The sequence below is a fragment of the Artemia franciscana genome, chromosome 6, assembly GCF_032884065.1.
Source record: "Artemia franciscana chromosome 6, ASM3288406v1, whole genome shotgun sequence".
In the NCBI taxonomy this organism is placed as follows: domain Eukaryota; kingdom Metazoa; phylum Arthropoda; class Branchiopoda; order Anostraca; family Artemiidae; genus Artemia; species Artemia franciscana.
Genome location: NC_088868.1, coordinates 19,276,113 through 19,293,276, shown reverse-complemented (window position 1 = coordinate 19,293,276; position 17,164 = coordinate 19,276,113). Strand labels below are relative to the sequence as shown.

At 35.8% G+C, this 17,164-nt stretch overlaps 1 protein-coding gene across 3 annotated transcripts; it reads right to left on the bottom strand.

Moving 5' to 3' along the window:
- Positions 1-510: 510 nt before the first annotated feature.
- LOC136028151 (coiled-coil-helix-coiled-coil-helix domain-containing protein 2-like) lies at positions 511-16,524 on the bottom strand. 3 transcript variants are annotated; one of them, XM_065705815.1, is made up of 4 exons: positions 16,408-16,524; positions 9,685-9,868; positions 3,226-3,460; positions 511-652 (listed from the first exon to the last, which is right to left on the bottom strand). In XM_065705815.1, exons 2-4 carry the CDS (start codon positions 9,865-9,867, stop codon positions 639-641), a joined length of 432 nt encoding a protein of 143 aa, XP_065561887.1. In that variant the 5' UTR covers position 9,868; positions 16,408-16,524; the 3' UTR covers positions 511-638. The 3 variants fall into 3 exon arrangements, with proteins under 3 accessions (XP_065561887.1, XP_065561889.1, XP_065561888.1); XM_065705817.1 differs by having other exon boundaries at positions 16,458-16,476; XM_065705816.1 differs by having other exon boundaries at positions 16,385-16,473.
- Positions 16,525-17,164: the final 640 nt, after the last annotated feature.

Sequence of the window (17,164 nt, the reverse complement as noted above, 5' to 3'; positions counted from 1 at the left end):
GTTTCCTTTGGAGAGAGGGGGGGTCAATAGACAACGAAGTTCCAGAAGATGGGAGAAAAGACTGAACATCCTGTTTTTCCTCAATTTAGGGTAATAAAAAAAAAAAAGCGATTTGACAAATCTTCTGAATTTTTTTTGCCTGATCTCCCCCCAAGTAACATCTCTGATCTTGCCAAAAACTCTACGAAAGTGTCTGCCTTTTATAGACATAGTAATGCAAGAGGGACAAAAAGTTTTCCTAGTAAAATAAATACAATAATTCTCGCGTCAAGAAGAGGCTGCTATTGAATGCCAGAGGTTAGGTTAACCTAACCTGACATGAACACGCCAAACCCTCCGCTCCATTCTCTACATTAAAGGGAAAAGCTCTTACTCGGAAACGAAATATCTACTGCGTATCGAAAAAAAACAAAGTAAATATTCAACTACCCTCATGCAAATAGAACTGAGATTTAGTTGAAAAGTACTTACTACATCTAGCTATACAATTTTAAAAGAAAAATGCATGAATACCGTAATTATGTTATTTATTCATTATATAGTAACAAAATGACACATCCAATATTAACTACATCCAATAAAACTTCTCAATTTCTCTACCAATATAAAGCATGATAGCAGTCTATGTTGATGAAACTTTACAACGCCATATCTGAAAATAAAATGGAATAACAATCATACTTCGGTTATAGCCAACATCATTCAAAACCATATGAAACTCTGGAGGAGTCTGAAAATAAAACAACCCAGAAACAAAACTAAACATCAATTAGGAAGCTATGATGTGGCAAAAATCAAGAGACTGCTGTGACTGACAACTTTCTTTGCAGTGAGCTCAGTTTTTCTTCTACTACTAAAACATCAAGTTTATGAATGTTTCAGAAAGTTGTCATATTGTAACTATACCAAGGGGGAGATAAAATAAAAGTTTATAGTACCTGAAATAAAATAAACAGATTTTCTTAACATCATCCTTTGTTAAAGGGGGATAAAGACCAGAAAGGGTACATCCCTAATGCAAAAAAAAAAATTATAAGTCACAAACGTAATTTTTTAAGAATGTTTGTGTGGTAAGAATAGCGGTTACAACCTTCAGGATATCAAACAGTTCGTGGTAACTTTACTGTAGTAAGGAGTGAGCCGACTCAATAGTAACCGAAACTCTAAAAAACGGAATTTTAGATACCAATAGTTACATCAAACGAATTGTATTTTTATGCTGATGTTAAATATTCAAGGTTCATCAAGTTTAGTCTTACCCATTAAAAGTTACGAGTCTGGGAAAATGTGCCTTCTTTTAGAAAATAGGGAAAGACGTACAATCTTAACAAAAATCACACCATCGGATTCAGCGTAGTAGAAAACCATATTGTTAAATTTTCAAGCTCCTATCTACAAAAATGTGGAATTTTGTATTTTTTGCCAGAAGACAGATCAGGGACGCGTTTTATTGGGTTTTGTTTTTTCTTGTCTTTTTTCCAGAGGTGATCATATTGACCCTGTGGTCCTAGAATGTCGCGAGAGGGCTCATTATAACAGACATTAAAAGTTCTAGTGTCCTTTTTAAGTGACCAAAAAAACTGGAGGACAACTAGCCCCCTCTAGAGCCTTTTCCCCCTAAAGACATCTGATCAATATTTTGATACGCCAATTTAATTCAGAATAACTCAGAATAATCTAATTCAAAATTTTCTAGCATTATTTTAAAAAAAAATGAGAAAATATATAAATATAAGTTTTTTTAACTGGAAGTAAGGAGCAGTAAAACTTAAAACGAACAGAAATTATTGCGTATATAAGAGGGTTTGTCTCCTCCTCAATACCTTGCTCTTTCCGCAAAAATGTGTTTTTTTAGTAATTTCAACTATTTAATCTATGGCCTTTGTGATTCAGGGGTCATTCTTAAGGAATTGAGACAAAATTCAAGCTTTAGTGCAAAGAGCGAGGTATAAAAATACAACAATAGAAGTTCGTTACGTAAATTACATATATTTATTACTAATAAAAACGTTCGTAAAGAATATAAAAAGTTCAAGATGCCTTTCTAGGTAACCAAAAATTGGAGGGTAACTAGACCTCTAGGTGTTTTGATGGTGTTCCTTACTTTCAGTCGAAAAAAAATGTGTTCTTTTAATGTAATTTCTGATTGTTTTCAAATAATACCGGGAAATGTGGCTCCCTCTCTCTCTCCATGAAAAATTTCGGTGCTTGAGTATTATACGCCACTCACTCAAGTTTACGATGTGTAACTCGAGAACAAACCGGCTTCTTTGTGCGTTTCTTCGTTACTTTACAAACAAATTTGGGCTATATATTTGCACATTGGGAGGGGGGGGTAAAGTACAGTGGGTGTTAATGCAAAATGTGTTAGGTACAATTTTTCTACACATTATGCAGTAAGAATTGTTATCCAACTTCAAACTGTCCAAATACTTTCCTCCCAGCCCCCCTTATGCGCAAATATATAGCCTAAATCATGTATTTCTTATCTAGTCTGTCACTTGTGACAGACTGATGACAGTCTTGCGCTAAGCTGAAAGAAACTAAAGAAGAAACAGGTTTGCTCGCGAATTCTACACAGCGTAAACTTGAATCTGTAGCATGTAATACACCAGTACTAAAATTCCTTCCCTTACGGGGAAATAAAAACAACGTAATAAAAAATAATCAGATATATAAATAAATAAACACAAATAAAATTCTCAAATTTGGGAAGTCTTATTTTCCACGGGGGGTATTTTCCGGGGGAGGAGGGGTAAACACCGGCCGCCACAATGTCCGAAATACCTTTTTTCTCCAAGGATTAGGCCAACATTGCTAGTCGGCTTTTTCAATTCAATGCAAGGTTTGATGATGACAGGTTAGGTTAAATTAGGTTTGGTTGGGTGGCGTTGGGTCACCTTAGGTTAGGTTTTTAACCCATTTTCTGACATTTAAAACCAAATTTAACTTAAACTAACATTGTCTGAAATAACCTTAACTTTTACCATAGCGTGTTTGGTACTTAATAAATGAATGAATTAATTAATAAATGAATGAATTAATGTCAACATTGACCAGATTTTGGACATTCACGGTAACATAGAACTGACATTAGAAATGTATTTTGGGTAAGATTCCTCTCAAAACAGGTCATTTGAAAGCAGAAAAACTAATGAACTTTCCCTCCTTATCATTAAATCACTAAACAAAAACAAATTAGAATTAACGAAAAAAACAGCTTACTATTAGAAGTCTTGCATTGTCTAATGGCTTCATTGAACCCTTCACATAAGGTAAGGTCAGACTGGGTCTGAGCACACTGGAGAAACTGACTGATCTCCCAGGCACATGGACCAGATGAAGCTTGACCTTGCTGCTGTTGATAGCCAGGCTGTTGAGGGGCTACAGCTGGAGCTGCTTCAGCAGGCCGTGAGCCACCACTGAACATACCAGTCATGGCATGACCAATTGTGTGGCCCTAAAAGGCAATAAAAACAATCTTTAGTTATTTGAAACAAAACTTTCTTCCATCAAACACATAGCAAAATGAGTAGATGAAATAAGACGTTTACGGGCCAAGAAATCTAAGGGCCAATGGGTCTCATATAAAACTTGCTAATGTAGAAACAAAGAAAAACTTCATCAATTTTACTTTAAGATGCCTATAATGATGGTTTAAAAGCACTGCCAAGACTTGAGGACAAACCAGAAAGGGTATATACAAGTTAGGCCTCTACATCCACATTTTTAAATATGGATTCAGCCTGTATATTAATTATATCAAAATTTCCCAGAAAGCATAAACACTCCAAACCAATCTTTAAGGGGTGAAATGCTATCTCTCCCTCCTTAGAGCTTTGACTAAGTGCATCTACATAGTTATTATTCGAAATTACTTGGAAAAAGCCTTCTGGAAAAGAAGTTTTCTGAAGACAAGTAAAGGCCATATTAAACTTCAGAATAGAAGAAATTGAAACCTACAGTAACTCAAACTAAAAAACGACTATATATATATAATATTAAAGAATAAATGAAACCCAAAACGAACAGAAGTTAAATAAAACAATCATAGCAAGAAAAACATATAATAGGCATAAATGAATAAATAAACCTTAAAATGAGTAAAGCTGAAGTTGAATAGGCAAATCAAGCTTAAAACAAAAAAAAATAATTTGCTACTGAAGTTTAAAAAAAAACCAAAACAAACAGTAATTGAGAGGAATCTCTCGACTTTTCCCATGTAAATTCTAAAAGTCGTCTGAAAATCGTCGTATCGCCAATGCTTTCAATCACGGGGCAGGGGCCTTTTAAATTGATAGGGTTTCAAATAGCAATCAGATTAGTGGATGGGAACAAATCATAGAAAAAACAGCATTATTAGTTTTAATAATGAAAACTTTTAAAACTATTATATAGAAAACTTCAACTAGAAAACTAAACTTAAAACTTAAAAATTCTGCAAACGTTAACTAGTTAATAATTGAAAAAAGACTAGATCTCTCAATTTTTTATGCAATAAGCCTTCTAAGAAGTTTCAGCAACCATAATTTGAGACAGGGATGAGGAAGGGGCATTCTCCCTTCTATATGGAATAAATTTGGCCCCTGATAAATACAGAATAAATTCTGTATTTATCTAAAAGCTCAATGAGAGCTTGCTTCTTTGTTTCAGTTGGAATTTTTTTTTTTTTTATTATTATTATTATTTAATATATCCAAAGGATCAATGAGAGCTGGGATAATTTGGTCTTAAAATGCAAACTTTGAAGTATCTCCCTCCCTCTGTAACTACAAAACATCGGAAAGAATACGAACATTTTTCGCAGGGGACTGTTCTGTTGGAATTCTTCTATAAAATTCTATTTATTTGTCTTTCTTCCTCTCTGCAAGCATAATTTTACATGCTACAGCAGGATTGTCATGGGGAAATTCTGAGCAGGGATCAAATTTTCTGGCAAGATTTTTCCTTGGAAAACTGTGTTCAACAAAGATGCTGCAAGGTGACAACTCCCTTTTTATTGCAGAGAAATGTATCTGGTGTTCATTTTATACTTGAGAACTAAGAAGAATTAGGCTACTAGTCCCAAAAACTCATTTAATTTTCATTTGATTAAGTCAGGCTAAGAAAACTAGGCAACTGAAACGTCATCTTTTTGGTGTCTTACTAAAACGTCACCTTTGGTATCTTACTATATTCCTGCATTATGGAACAAATTTCTTCAGATAAGGATTAAAATAAACGCTAGAAACATTTTTGTGCAATAAGAAAGGAGATGTCATCTTGTAGCACCCCTGTGGACATACACCTGCATTTTACCACGGAAAAATATATTTAGACAACATGCTCCCCATTGAAAGAAAATTCTTCCTAGAAATTTTCTTCCCACAGGAAATTCCCCAAGACAACTTTCCCTACCCCTGCAGAAAAAAAAATACGAAAAATGTCCATATGTTTTTAAGAGCAGATACTATCTTGTAAGCAATGGACAAATTAAAAAACATAAAAGGCAATTAAACTTCCATTATGGGGTTATTTGATCATTTAGTAGTTAGTTAGGGAGGTCACAACTCACATTGAAGTTTTAGATAAATACATAATTAATTTTAAGGGAGAGACGAGGGGAGGGTAGGTAGAGGTAAAAATTGATATATAACCCTCAAGGGTTATAACAAAGACTTTGAATCAAGAATGGTTATTATTCCGTGGGGGGATACAAAAAAACTTTAACAAGAGCTAAAAGCTCATATGGCACTTGTGACGAGGCGAGAAGAGCTAAGAGCCAAGAGATCATATGGTATGAGCTCTAACAAAATTCTATGAATCAATAGATTGATTTAAAAAGAAAAATATGAGGCATAATGCCGGTCAGGATTTAAAATAAGAGCTCTGAGTCACGATGTCCTTCTAAATATCAAAATTCATTAAGATCCGATCACCCACTCGTAAGTTATAAATACCTAATTTTTTCTAATTTTTCCTCTCCCTTTAGCCCCCCAGATAGTTGAATCTGGGAAAACGACTTTATCAAGTCAAATTGTGCAGCTCCCTGACACGCCTATCAATTTTCATCGTCCTAGCACGTCCAGAAGCACCAAACTCGCCAAATCACCGAATCCCTCCCCCCAACTCCCCCAAAGAGAGCAAATTCAGTACGATTCTGTCAATCACGTATCAAGGACATTTGTTTATTCTATCCACCAAGCTTCATCCCGATTCCTACACTCCAAGTGTTTTTCCAAGATTTCCCCCTCCAACTCCCCCCAATATTAAACGATCTGGTCGGGATTTGAAATAAGAGCTCTGAGACATGAATTCTTTCTAAAAATCAAATTTCATTAAGATCCGATCATCTATTCGTAAGATAAAAATACCCCAATTTTCACATTTTCCAAGAATTCCGGTTTCCCCCTCCAACTCCCCCCAACGTCACAGGATCTGGCCGGAATTTAAAATAAGAACTTTAAAGCACAAGATCCTTTTAAATACCAAATTTCATTAAGATCTGGTCACCCTTTCGTAAGTTACAAATACCTCAATTTTCAAATTACCCCCCCCCCTTCAATTCCACCAAAGAGAGCAGATCCGGTCCGGTTATGTCAGTCACGTATCTTAGACAGGTTTTTATTCTCCCCATCCAGTTTCATCCTGATCTCACCGCTTTAAGTATTTTCTAAGATTTCCGGTCCCCCCCCCCAACTGCCCCCCCCCCAATTACGCTTGATCCGGTTGAGATTTAAAATAAGAGATCTGAGTTACGAGGTCCTTCTTAATATGAAGTTTCTTGAAGATCCGATCACTCCTTCGTAAGTTAAAAATACGTCACTTTTTCTTATTTTTCAGAATTACCCCCCCCCCCCCCCCAATAGATCGGATCCGTTCCAATTACGTAAATGACGTATGTGAGACTTCTGCTTATTTTCCCCACCAAGTTTCATCTCAATCCCTCCAATCTAAGCGTTTTCCATTATTTTAGATTCCCCCAACGTCACCGGATCCAGTCAGGATCTAAAATAAGAGCTTTGAGACACGATACCCTTCTAAATATCAAATTTCATTGAGATCCGATAACCCGTTCGTAAGTTAAAAATACTTCATTTTTTATAATTTTTCAGAATTAACCCCACCCCCAACTACCCCAAAGAGAGCGGATCCGTCCGGCTATGTCAATCATGTATCTAGGATTCGTGATTATTTTTTCCACCAAGTTTCATCCCGATCCCTCCACTCTAAGTGTTTTTCAAGTTTTAGGTTTCCCCCTCCCAACTCCCCCCTCCTATGTCACCAGATCTGGTCGGGTTTAAGCCAAGAGCTCTGAGCCACGATATCCTTCTAAATATCAAATTTCATTGAGATCCGATCACCCGTTCGTAAGTTAAAAATACCTCATTTTTTCTAATTTTTCAGAAATAGCCCCCCCCCCCCAACTATTCCAAAGAGAGCAGATCCGTTCCGTTTATGTCAATCATGTATCTAGCACTTGTGTTAATTTCTCTCACCAAGTTTCATCCTGATCCCTCCACTCTAATTGTTTTCCAAGTTTTAGGTTTTCCCCTCCCAACCCTCCCCCCCCCCAATATCATCAGATCCGGTCGGGATTTAAAATAAGAGCTCTAAGACACGATATCCTTCTAAACATCAAATTTCATTGAGATCCGATCACCCGTTCGTAAGTTAAAAATACCTCATTTTTTTTCTATTTTTTCAGAATTACCCCCCCCCCCCAACTATCCCAAAGAGAGCGGATCCGTTCCGATGTACCTGGGACTTATGCTTATTTTTCCCATCAAGTTTCATCCCAATCCCTCCACTCTAAGTGTTTTCCAAGATTTTAGGTTCCCCCCTCCAACTCCCCCCCAATGTCCATCAGATCCGGTCAGGATTTAAAATAAGAGCTCTGAGACACAATATCATTCCAAACATCAAATTTCATTAAGATCCCATCACCCATTCATAAGATAAAAATACTTCATTTTTTCTATTTTTTCTGAATTAACCGGCCCCCTACTCCCCCCCCAGATGGTCAAAATGGGAAAACAATTTAAGCTGGTCCCGTCCCTGATACGCCTGCCAAATTTCATCGTCCTAGCTTACCTGGAAGTGCCTAAAGTAGCAAAACCGGGACCGACAGACAGACCAACAGAATTGGCGATTGCTATATGTCACTTGGTTAATACCAAGTGCCATAAAAACTCATCAAAATGTAAAATTTATATTTACTCCATTATGATTTCTGGTAATATTTCTGTTCTGTGCTACAATTATCATGGTTGCAGCAGGAGCTGCAATCTAGTAAAGAGCAAACCACAGCCCATAGTAACCAAAAATTAAAAAACACATTTTGGAAGAAAAAAAAACAGACTAGTGAAAAAAATCGCCATCCCACACTGACTCAGGATGGTAACTATTATTTCAGTTTGTCTTAAAAGTAAAAGTTTGTTGTGAAAAGAAATCTATGGCGATTTCCAAAAAAAAGTCTGAAAGCCCTCAAAAATGGCGTCAGATCAAAATGAAAAGTATACCACTGGAATCAACATGGTTGAAAACCATGTACAAGGAAATAAAAATGCCCCTCCTAGAACAACCAGGAAAATAACTTTTCACCTTAGTGCTGACCATAACTTAGTTAATGTAATCCTAAGATCTAAAGTAATCCATATTTTACCTTAAATTTACCTAAATTGTAGCCTCTGGTATATGCATCAATTCTTTCATACCCTTTTCACTGTCATATTTGTTTTCATACAATATATTTAATCTTTAAACTATTTTGACAAAAATAGCTATCTCAAAACTTTGACTGGATGCATTTGGGGAAAAAGGACCTAGGGGAGGGGGAGCTAGTTGCCCTCTGATCACTTTTGACTCTTAAAAAATGCGCTAGAGATTCCGCCTTTCAATTAAATGTGCACCCTTCGAAGTTTATACAACCATTCTTTCAATAAAAACCTTATATAACCCAAGGGCACATTTTACAACACTTACCCAGGATTCTGTGGGACTGTTTTATCCCTGGAGTTTTGTTATATTATCTTTGGTCTATTTTGAACAAAATAGGTATATAAAAAAAATTCTACTGGACAAATTTGGGAAAAACATAGTTAGCAGGGGGGGGGGGCTAGTCACCATCAGATCACTTTTGACTCTAAAAAGGAAACTTCTAACCTTTTTAGTTCCCTACAAAGTTTATGCAGCCACCTCTTCCATAAGAACCTTATATGCACCCACAGCATAAGTTACAACCCTTCCCCAGGCTTGGGGGGGAGTATGTTGAAAAAGAAGTTTATGTTATCTGACCATTGGACTACCAATATCATCATTAGCATTGTTTTATTGCCTGTTAAAATGCTCTACCAAAGCTTTGCAATCTACATTACTAATATTTTGCCCTCTTTTTTGTCCTTTTCTGCATTGCTAATCAATAGAATCTCTTAGTCTTCCTCTTCTTTTTAGCAGAGTAAAACATTATTAGACTTCAAAAAGAAAATTCTAAATTGTATTTTTTTTCAAATAAAACTCTAGCATTAAAATTGACTGAAATAATAGTTACCATTACAAATCAGCTTCAATTGAAGATTTTTTCTGACTTGACAGTAGTTTTTTTTTCAAAATGTGGCTTTAAATTTTTTGTTACTATGGGCTAAAGTTTGTTTACTAGGCTGCACCTATTGCTACAATCATGAATATTAATTTATAGGAACTTACAACAGCTGATCCAATTGCAACTCCTCCAGCAGTTGCAGCCATCTGCTTCATTAGACTAGGCTGTTGTGGTTGCTGAACCATGGGTGCAGGTGGAGCAGCTTGAACTGGTGCAGGTGGGGCAGCCCTTACAGGAGCTGGAGCATGTCTAGATGGGGCTGGTGAAGAACGACCACGACGAGGCATTCTACAAATACATGGAGGAATAACAGTTTGAATACATTATGTAAAAACTTGGCTATTGAACAGTGTTACCCTAATGGGCTGAAAAATATACATCATAAGGTCCTAACTTTAGACAACAGGCATTCTAGACAAACAATTTGCTGCACCTACTAAATATCTCATTCTGTTCACAGTTCTACAATTAAAGACATCACTGAATCTCTACAAAGAAGTGAGCTAGAATGACTCTACCCAATTTCTGAAATAAAGACCTAAAAAGAAACATATTAACACAAATTAAGTCAAATTTTAGTTTGATTTACCACCACAACAAAAATCAAAAGGTCAGAAACAGGATTCATTGATATTGCTGCATCAGAATGTTAGTAATTAGTTCAAAATTTAGTAAACTGGCTAGAAAGTGCTTGTCTATTATATGTCTAACTCACACCAAACTTTGTCACCAAAGCATGGGATCCAACCTATTTAGTGATTTGGACCTTCCCAAGAGAATCTGAAATTAGAGTTCAAATGTACTCCTTCAAGAACAAATTCATAATCACAATCATTTAATTTGAAAGTTTTACTAGATCAAGATTTACTTGTTCTGCATGATTCCTCCTTACAATGGGGCTGTATATATCCCTCTTTAGAGAACTTCTTATGAGTTTCAAATGGTACTGCATATAAAATGGTCCATAAATAGGATTTCCAAGGAGAAGGAAACAATTATTATTAGTTTTTTTTTTAAGTTGCTCAACCTTTTTCTAGGGCTTAAATGGTTCCTTTTTACTCACAAATGCTAGTAATTTTTAATAGATTTTTTTAAGAGAATCAGATGGTACCTACTGTTTCTTGGTAGATCCTACAGTTCAACTGCACACGCGTAAGTTGTTACGCGCCATAACTACGTAAAACTTGCAAATATACAACATTCTTCACTGTCCCATTGTCTGTGCATATAAATAGATTGTCAGGTTTACCGACTCTTGAACATGCAACATATAAATGTCCATGGGAAAACAATCTGTATTCAGATCTATACCACATTTTTCTAATGATTGCCCTTGAGCTTTGTTGATGGTGATTGCTAATTGAATATTCCCTATGTCCCCGCCATCATTTATATATCCCCCCTGTGCCCTTCTGGCGTCCCCATTGTAGTTTTGTCCCTGTGTCCCGGTCGTCATTTATATTCCCTATGTCCTGGTCTGCAATTTCTCTTTGAGTGTCCCAGTCGTCATTTATATTACTTGTGTCCCAGTGTCCTGGTCTGTAATGTCATAAAGTCTTCATTCATGGCTCTGGTGGTGCAGCCAGTTGAGAAAGCTTAACTTTCCCTGAGGAGCAACACATTCCCATTGTTTCACCATTAGATTTCAAGGCCTTGCAATAGGAACAAATTTTAGACATAGTCCCAATTTGAACACATCTACTCAAGCTATAATCATTTACTGGGCTGTACCTGAATGCCAGGCAATAATTTTCACGTTGTTCTTGTGATTCCTCAGCATGCTTTCTTTTGGCATTATCTCTTTGAGCTGCAAGCCTGTTTTCATATTGTTCTTGTGATTCCTTGACATGGTTTTTTGGTAATTTCTCTTTGAGCCTCAAGCCTGTTTTCACATTGTTCTTGTGATTCCTCAACATGATTCTTTTGGTAATTTCTCTTTAAGATGCAAGCCTGTTTTCATGTTGTTCTTGTGATTCCTCAGCATGCTTTCTTTTCTTACTTTCTCTTAACTCTTTGAGCAGCTTCCTCAGCTGTTTCTTCTGCCATCGTAGGATTTATACTAAAATTTCTCTTTGAATTAACTCTTTGAGCAGCTTTCTCAGCTGTTTCTTCTGCCATTGTAGGATTTATACTGAAATTTCTCTATGAATTGCCCCCTTATATACTTATAATGACATCATATGTGCATAAACAAACAAACATACAACTTATTTTTACATATATAGATATATGTTGGACTGATATATATCATTACATCATATACAATATCAGTTATATATGATAACTGGTATATATCAGTTACAATTCACAGTTCAAGGTGAATGTATCTATCTCAAAATTGGATATTTATTGACAGTATCAAACAAGTAAGCTTTCTCAGCAATTTTTATGAATACTGAATTTTAATCCCAGTGAAGCTAGCTAGATCTTGCAACATCTGGCAAAAGATCAGTTTTAATTGAAACTTATGTGACTGGTTTGCTTTAATACCATTGCTGGATAAACGGATAATAAAGGACTTGAATTGAATTGTGATTTTTTGAAGGAAAAAGAGAGTTTTTCTAACTTTGTAGAAGGGAGCAGGAACAGTATAGAAGCGCCAAAGTACCAACTGTGCTTTTGTACTTAAACTGCTGGGGAGAGGTGTAGTGGGTCCTGCATTTCCCATTTTGGAGATGGCAAGCAAAACACTTTTTTGGAACACTGTTCTGAACAATGCAAACTTGTCAGCTCTGATGACATTGCAACAAAAGCCCTTCCCTTTTTTGGTATGGATTCCATTATGGCAGTTAAGGAGCTAGTGTGGACTTGTGCTAATTTAGCAACTTGTGTGACATCTAGAAAAAAACCCAGCTAACAACATGGAAGACATCATAAAAGCTATCCAACAACACAACAAAAAGAAAAATAGTCTCCCAAGATATGTTATTTTTGAACCTGATATGGTTCCAGAAATTGGTGGTGAGATTACCACTACTTTAACTAAAAAAGTGAACAAGTTGGTTGTCAAGTTTGACAACTTTGTTGAGTTAGTGGGTTTAGTAGAAATGACTCTGCATCTATATCTCCAAGTCCCTCATATGCCATTGTTATGAAAAATTCAAAGATGTGACAAATGTGGTAGCTTAGAAAGAATACTCAAACAAGGTTTGTGGCAATGATACTGTTAACATCATCAAACCGAAGCCTTGTAAATCTCTCTGGACAGTAATTGTAGATAGCAAGGATGCTGTTAAATCTGTAGCTCAAGCCTTTTCAATCTCTGATTCCCGCCTCAGTGCAAAAGTAAAATCCACCACTTATTACAGAATTGTGTGTTGACTACCAGCTGACTCTTGCTCTGAAGATGTTTGCGGTAAGATGGAAAACTGCATTTTTGCAGTCAAGACCAACACAGCCCACTCATATAAGCTTAAGTTTGAATGCAAACAGCATTTATTCACTGCAATGCACTCCCCAATTGTAGTTGGTTACAAGCATCTACCAATTGAAGAATAGAAATTGCTCTTACCCAATGCTATAACTGTGAGCAGTTTGGCCATATATCTTGTAACAACTCCTCCATTTGCTCAGTCTGTGGTAGAGGGGGACATTCCAGCTCTAAAAACAATCCCAATAAGAAACCTGCAAAATGTGCTCTTTGCAAGTCCTCCAGTCACCCATACTACAGCTTGAAGTGCCCTGTGACTTAATACCTATTAAAGCAGATCCCAAGAATATGATACATCCCTATATCAGTTCTATCATGGAATATAAATGACATTCACAGACAAAATTCCAATCTTGACCCAATTACTCTAAAAATATGAAGTGAACTGTCTTCAAGAACATCTTCTTTCAACAGATAAAAAAGAGCTTCAAAAATTTTCCCCAATTGCTTTTTATTTTTCTCCCCATCTATATTAACTGCAGCACTTGGATGCCCCTTTGGTGGCCTTGCCATTCTGACTGCTTTAACATGCAATTGAACCTGGTGATCAAATTCTTGCAGCATCATGCCAGGATATTTTAATATTAAACATGTACCTCTCAACAAATGAAACATGTACCTCTCTACTGCAATGAAAACAATATTAAACATGAACCTCTCAACAAATGAAACATGTACCTCTCTACTGCAATGATTCAAAGTTTCTAAGCACCCACAAAAAAGTGGGTTGTCTTGTCAAGAAAGAGGAGAAGTCATCTTACTCACAAACTATAATCTTCAGTGTAATTGTATATCATTTTAACCTAATTTTTCCTCATAACCTTGTTTTTTCTAATTTTTCCTCTCCCTTCAGCCCCCCAGATGGTCAAATTGGGGAAAACGACTTTATCAAGTCAATCTGTGCAGGCCCCTGACATACCTACCAATTTTCATTGTCCTAGCATGTCCCATATTCACCAAAACACTGCCCCCCTCCAACTCCCCAAAATAAACAAGATTTTTTATCTTATTTTAACAATCTGGTCACCCATTCTTAAGTTAAATACCTCAATTCTCCTATTTTTCCAAATTAACACCCCCCTAACTCTCTCAAAGAGAGCACATCTGTTCCAATTATGTAATCATGTATCTAGAGCTTGTGCTTATTCTTCCCATCAAGTTTCATCTCAATCTCTCCACTTCAAGCATTTTCCTAGATTTCTGCTTCCCCTCTCCAACCTCCAGAGGGTCCTACTTTTGATGACCTTTAAGAACAACTTTGCTTAATCCCAATTTATAAGGTCCTAAGGTCCATGCACTTCCACAATTGTATTTTTACAATTTGCTGTGAAAAGTTTACAACATCCTTTTTCTATCAATCAATCTCAAAAATTCACAAACTAAATTTATACTTTCAACCAATTGTTCTTCAGTTAATGCTCCTGCAAGTAATTCTTCACATAGTTTTATTTGATGTTCTCTCATAAACCTTCTAATGTCCGTCCTGTAACATTATGTGCAGACACAATGGATGATGAGGTGTGCTAAGGTCTCTGTCTGACCACAATAGATGCAATTCGGATCTTTTCCATAGAAACAAGAAAGATATGATCTTGTAGCTGCATGTGTCACCTAAGTTGAAATGCAATTTTTCCTTCTTCTCTTGATAAACTTTCATATAACTTATTTCCTTCTGGTCTTCTTTGTAATCAAAAGATTTCCAGAGAGATTTCTATTTTCTTCAAAGCTAAACTGTTCTATTTGCTGTATTATGTCTTCTATCTGGAATACCATTGTTGGTGTTGTTGTTTGCATTATTTGCATGTCTGCACTGGCAGCCATTTTAGCAGCTAAATCAGCTTGTTCATTACCCTGGATTTTCTTGTGACCAGGTATCCAATGAAGCGATAGCTTTATTCCTTTAGAAAGCAGTTGTTACATGGCTACAAAGCATGAAATCACTTCTCTTGATTGATTTGCTCCATCACTGAATTCATTTAAACATGAAACAGCACTTTTAGAGTCTGTACATATTCTAACTTGATCCCTATGCAGTAAACTTCTTAAAGATATGCAAATATATTTCCTAAAATTTGAAAAAAAAAAAAAACAAAAAACATTGATATGGCTCAGATTTCTTCTCAAATAACAGGAATTGTATTTTCAGACCTAAAGGCATGGAAAAGACAACTGGTAACTGAAAATTAAGGTAAAATGCTGTTTTGTCAAAATTTCAATAGGAATAGACCTGTCATGTAGGCAACTTTCAGGGCCCTCTAGAGAGAGGAGTGGAGGAGGGTATTTTAAAATACCTTCCCAGGATATAGCCTACTTTAGCCTGTAAACCCATCCCCAAAATTTCATTTTCCTAACCTAACCCCTTTCTGAGATAGCAAGAAGTCACTGAACTAGAACTTTACCAAGAACTTAAACTGTTAAGCAAAGGTAGCAAAACATACACTATACCAAATTTTGCTTTACACATAGCCTAAAGCTATATCTGGAGCCACAGGGAGAGGAAATTGTCAGAAACACAGGAGGGCTATAAACATCATAAGATGATGAAATCTTTTTTAGTGTTTACTTCTGTGATAACCTACTCTACCATTTTACCATTCCTAAGCTAAATCATGGGTAAAATTCTAGTTAATTGACTTCTTGCTATCTTGAAAAGGGTTTAGGTTAGAAAAATGAAACTCTCAGGGATGGGTCTACAGGCTAAAGTATGTCCCAAGAAGGTATTTTGAAGTACCCACCTCTACTCTTCCCTCTAGAGGGCCCTAAAAATTTGCCTACATGACAGGTCTATACCAATTGAAATTTTGACAAAACAACATTTTACCTTAATTTTCAGTTACTAATTGCTTTTTCTCTGCCTTTAGTTCTGAAAATGCAATTCCTGTTATTTGAGTAGAATTTTAAGCCATATCAAAGTTTTTTTTTCAAAATTTAGGAAATGTATTTGTATATCTTTAAAACCTTATAAAATGGAATTGAGCAAAGTTATGAAGCTGAAAACAATTTTGTTGTACTTCAATTAAACAGAAAATTTATTTTGCAAGGTTTCACTTTTATAACACATATATTTTTAAAGGTCATCAAAGATCAAGGTACTTTAAAATACCTTCCCAGGACATACTTTTGTCTGTAGATTCATCCCTGAAAGTTTCATTTTGTTTACCTAAACTCTTTCAGAGATAGCAAGAAGTCAATTAACTAAAATTTTACCAAATTATGTTCTCTAAACACATAAATAAACATCCCAAGAGGGTTACTCAAAAGCTGTCTAGGACCTAGGCTACCAAGCAAATGCAGGGATAACCAAACCCAGTTCTGCACAGGCAAAACAAGCATCCATTTGTTCCACAGTATTTCAACATAAAAAAAACTCCTACTTGAACTAAAAAACAATTCTTACTTCAACTAATAATATAGTTATCGAGATTAATTCACAATGATAAATGTTACTTGTGTAACAGAATCTGCTGAAAACTATATTGCTGATACTGAGGTAATTTGTTTCTAGAAGGTTCACAATGTTTCTGAATAAATAGGTAGCGCTCTTGTATGCCACCATCCGATTATTTTTCTCAAAAAAAGAAATTTGCGATCCCAACGCCTTTGGAAAATAGTTTTCTCCTTAAAACTTTGCCACACCCTAAATTTACGGAATATAAAGTGCTTTTTGATTAGATTTGTTTTGAGTATGAATAAATGGAACAACATCATTGTTGCAATTTAAAATATGCCGTTTTCCTCCTTTTATGTTTAGTTCTCATTAGCAGGGTTGAATTCAAGGGGGGGGTGTCTTCTTTAGAACTCACCCACAATTTTTGTCAGAATCATAAAAAAATTAAGGAAAATACATATAAACAAATTTTCATTACGCTTTGTTAAGTTTTTTGTCAAATTCTAGTTTTTAAAGTCTAGAATCCCTTGATAATAACAAACAACCTTTTCCACTTTCATAAATCAGAGAAAATTGGACTTGAAGGGTTGAAAAAAATTAACGCATTGAGCAGAGACCTGTTGGGTATGAAACATTTATCTTTCAAGTCGCTCATTAAAAGGTATATTACCTTGAAGTACAGAGTCTGATTGAACTAGATGACTGATGTTGTGCTTACCGGTTGTTGTATTTGAAAGGAAATACTTGAGACAAATAGAAATGTCTT

Excerpts from the sequence above, each read along its gene's own strand:
- LOC136028151 (XM_065705815.1), bottom strand. The coding sequence starts at position 9,867 with ATGCCTCGTCGTGGTCGTTCTTCACCAGCCCCATCTAGACATGCTCCA. Across the intron at positions 3,461-9,684 it reads TTGCAATTGGATCAGCTGTT|GGCCACACAATTGGTCATGC; the intron begins GTAAGTTCCTAT and ends ATTGCCTTTTAG.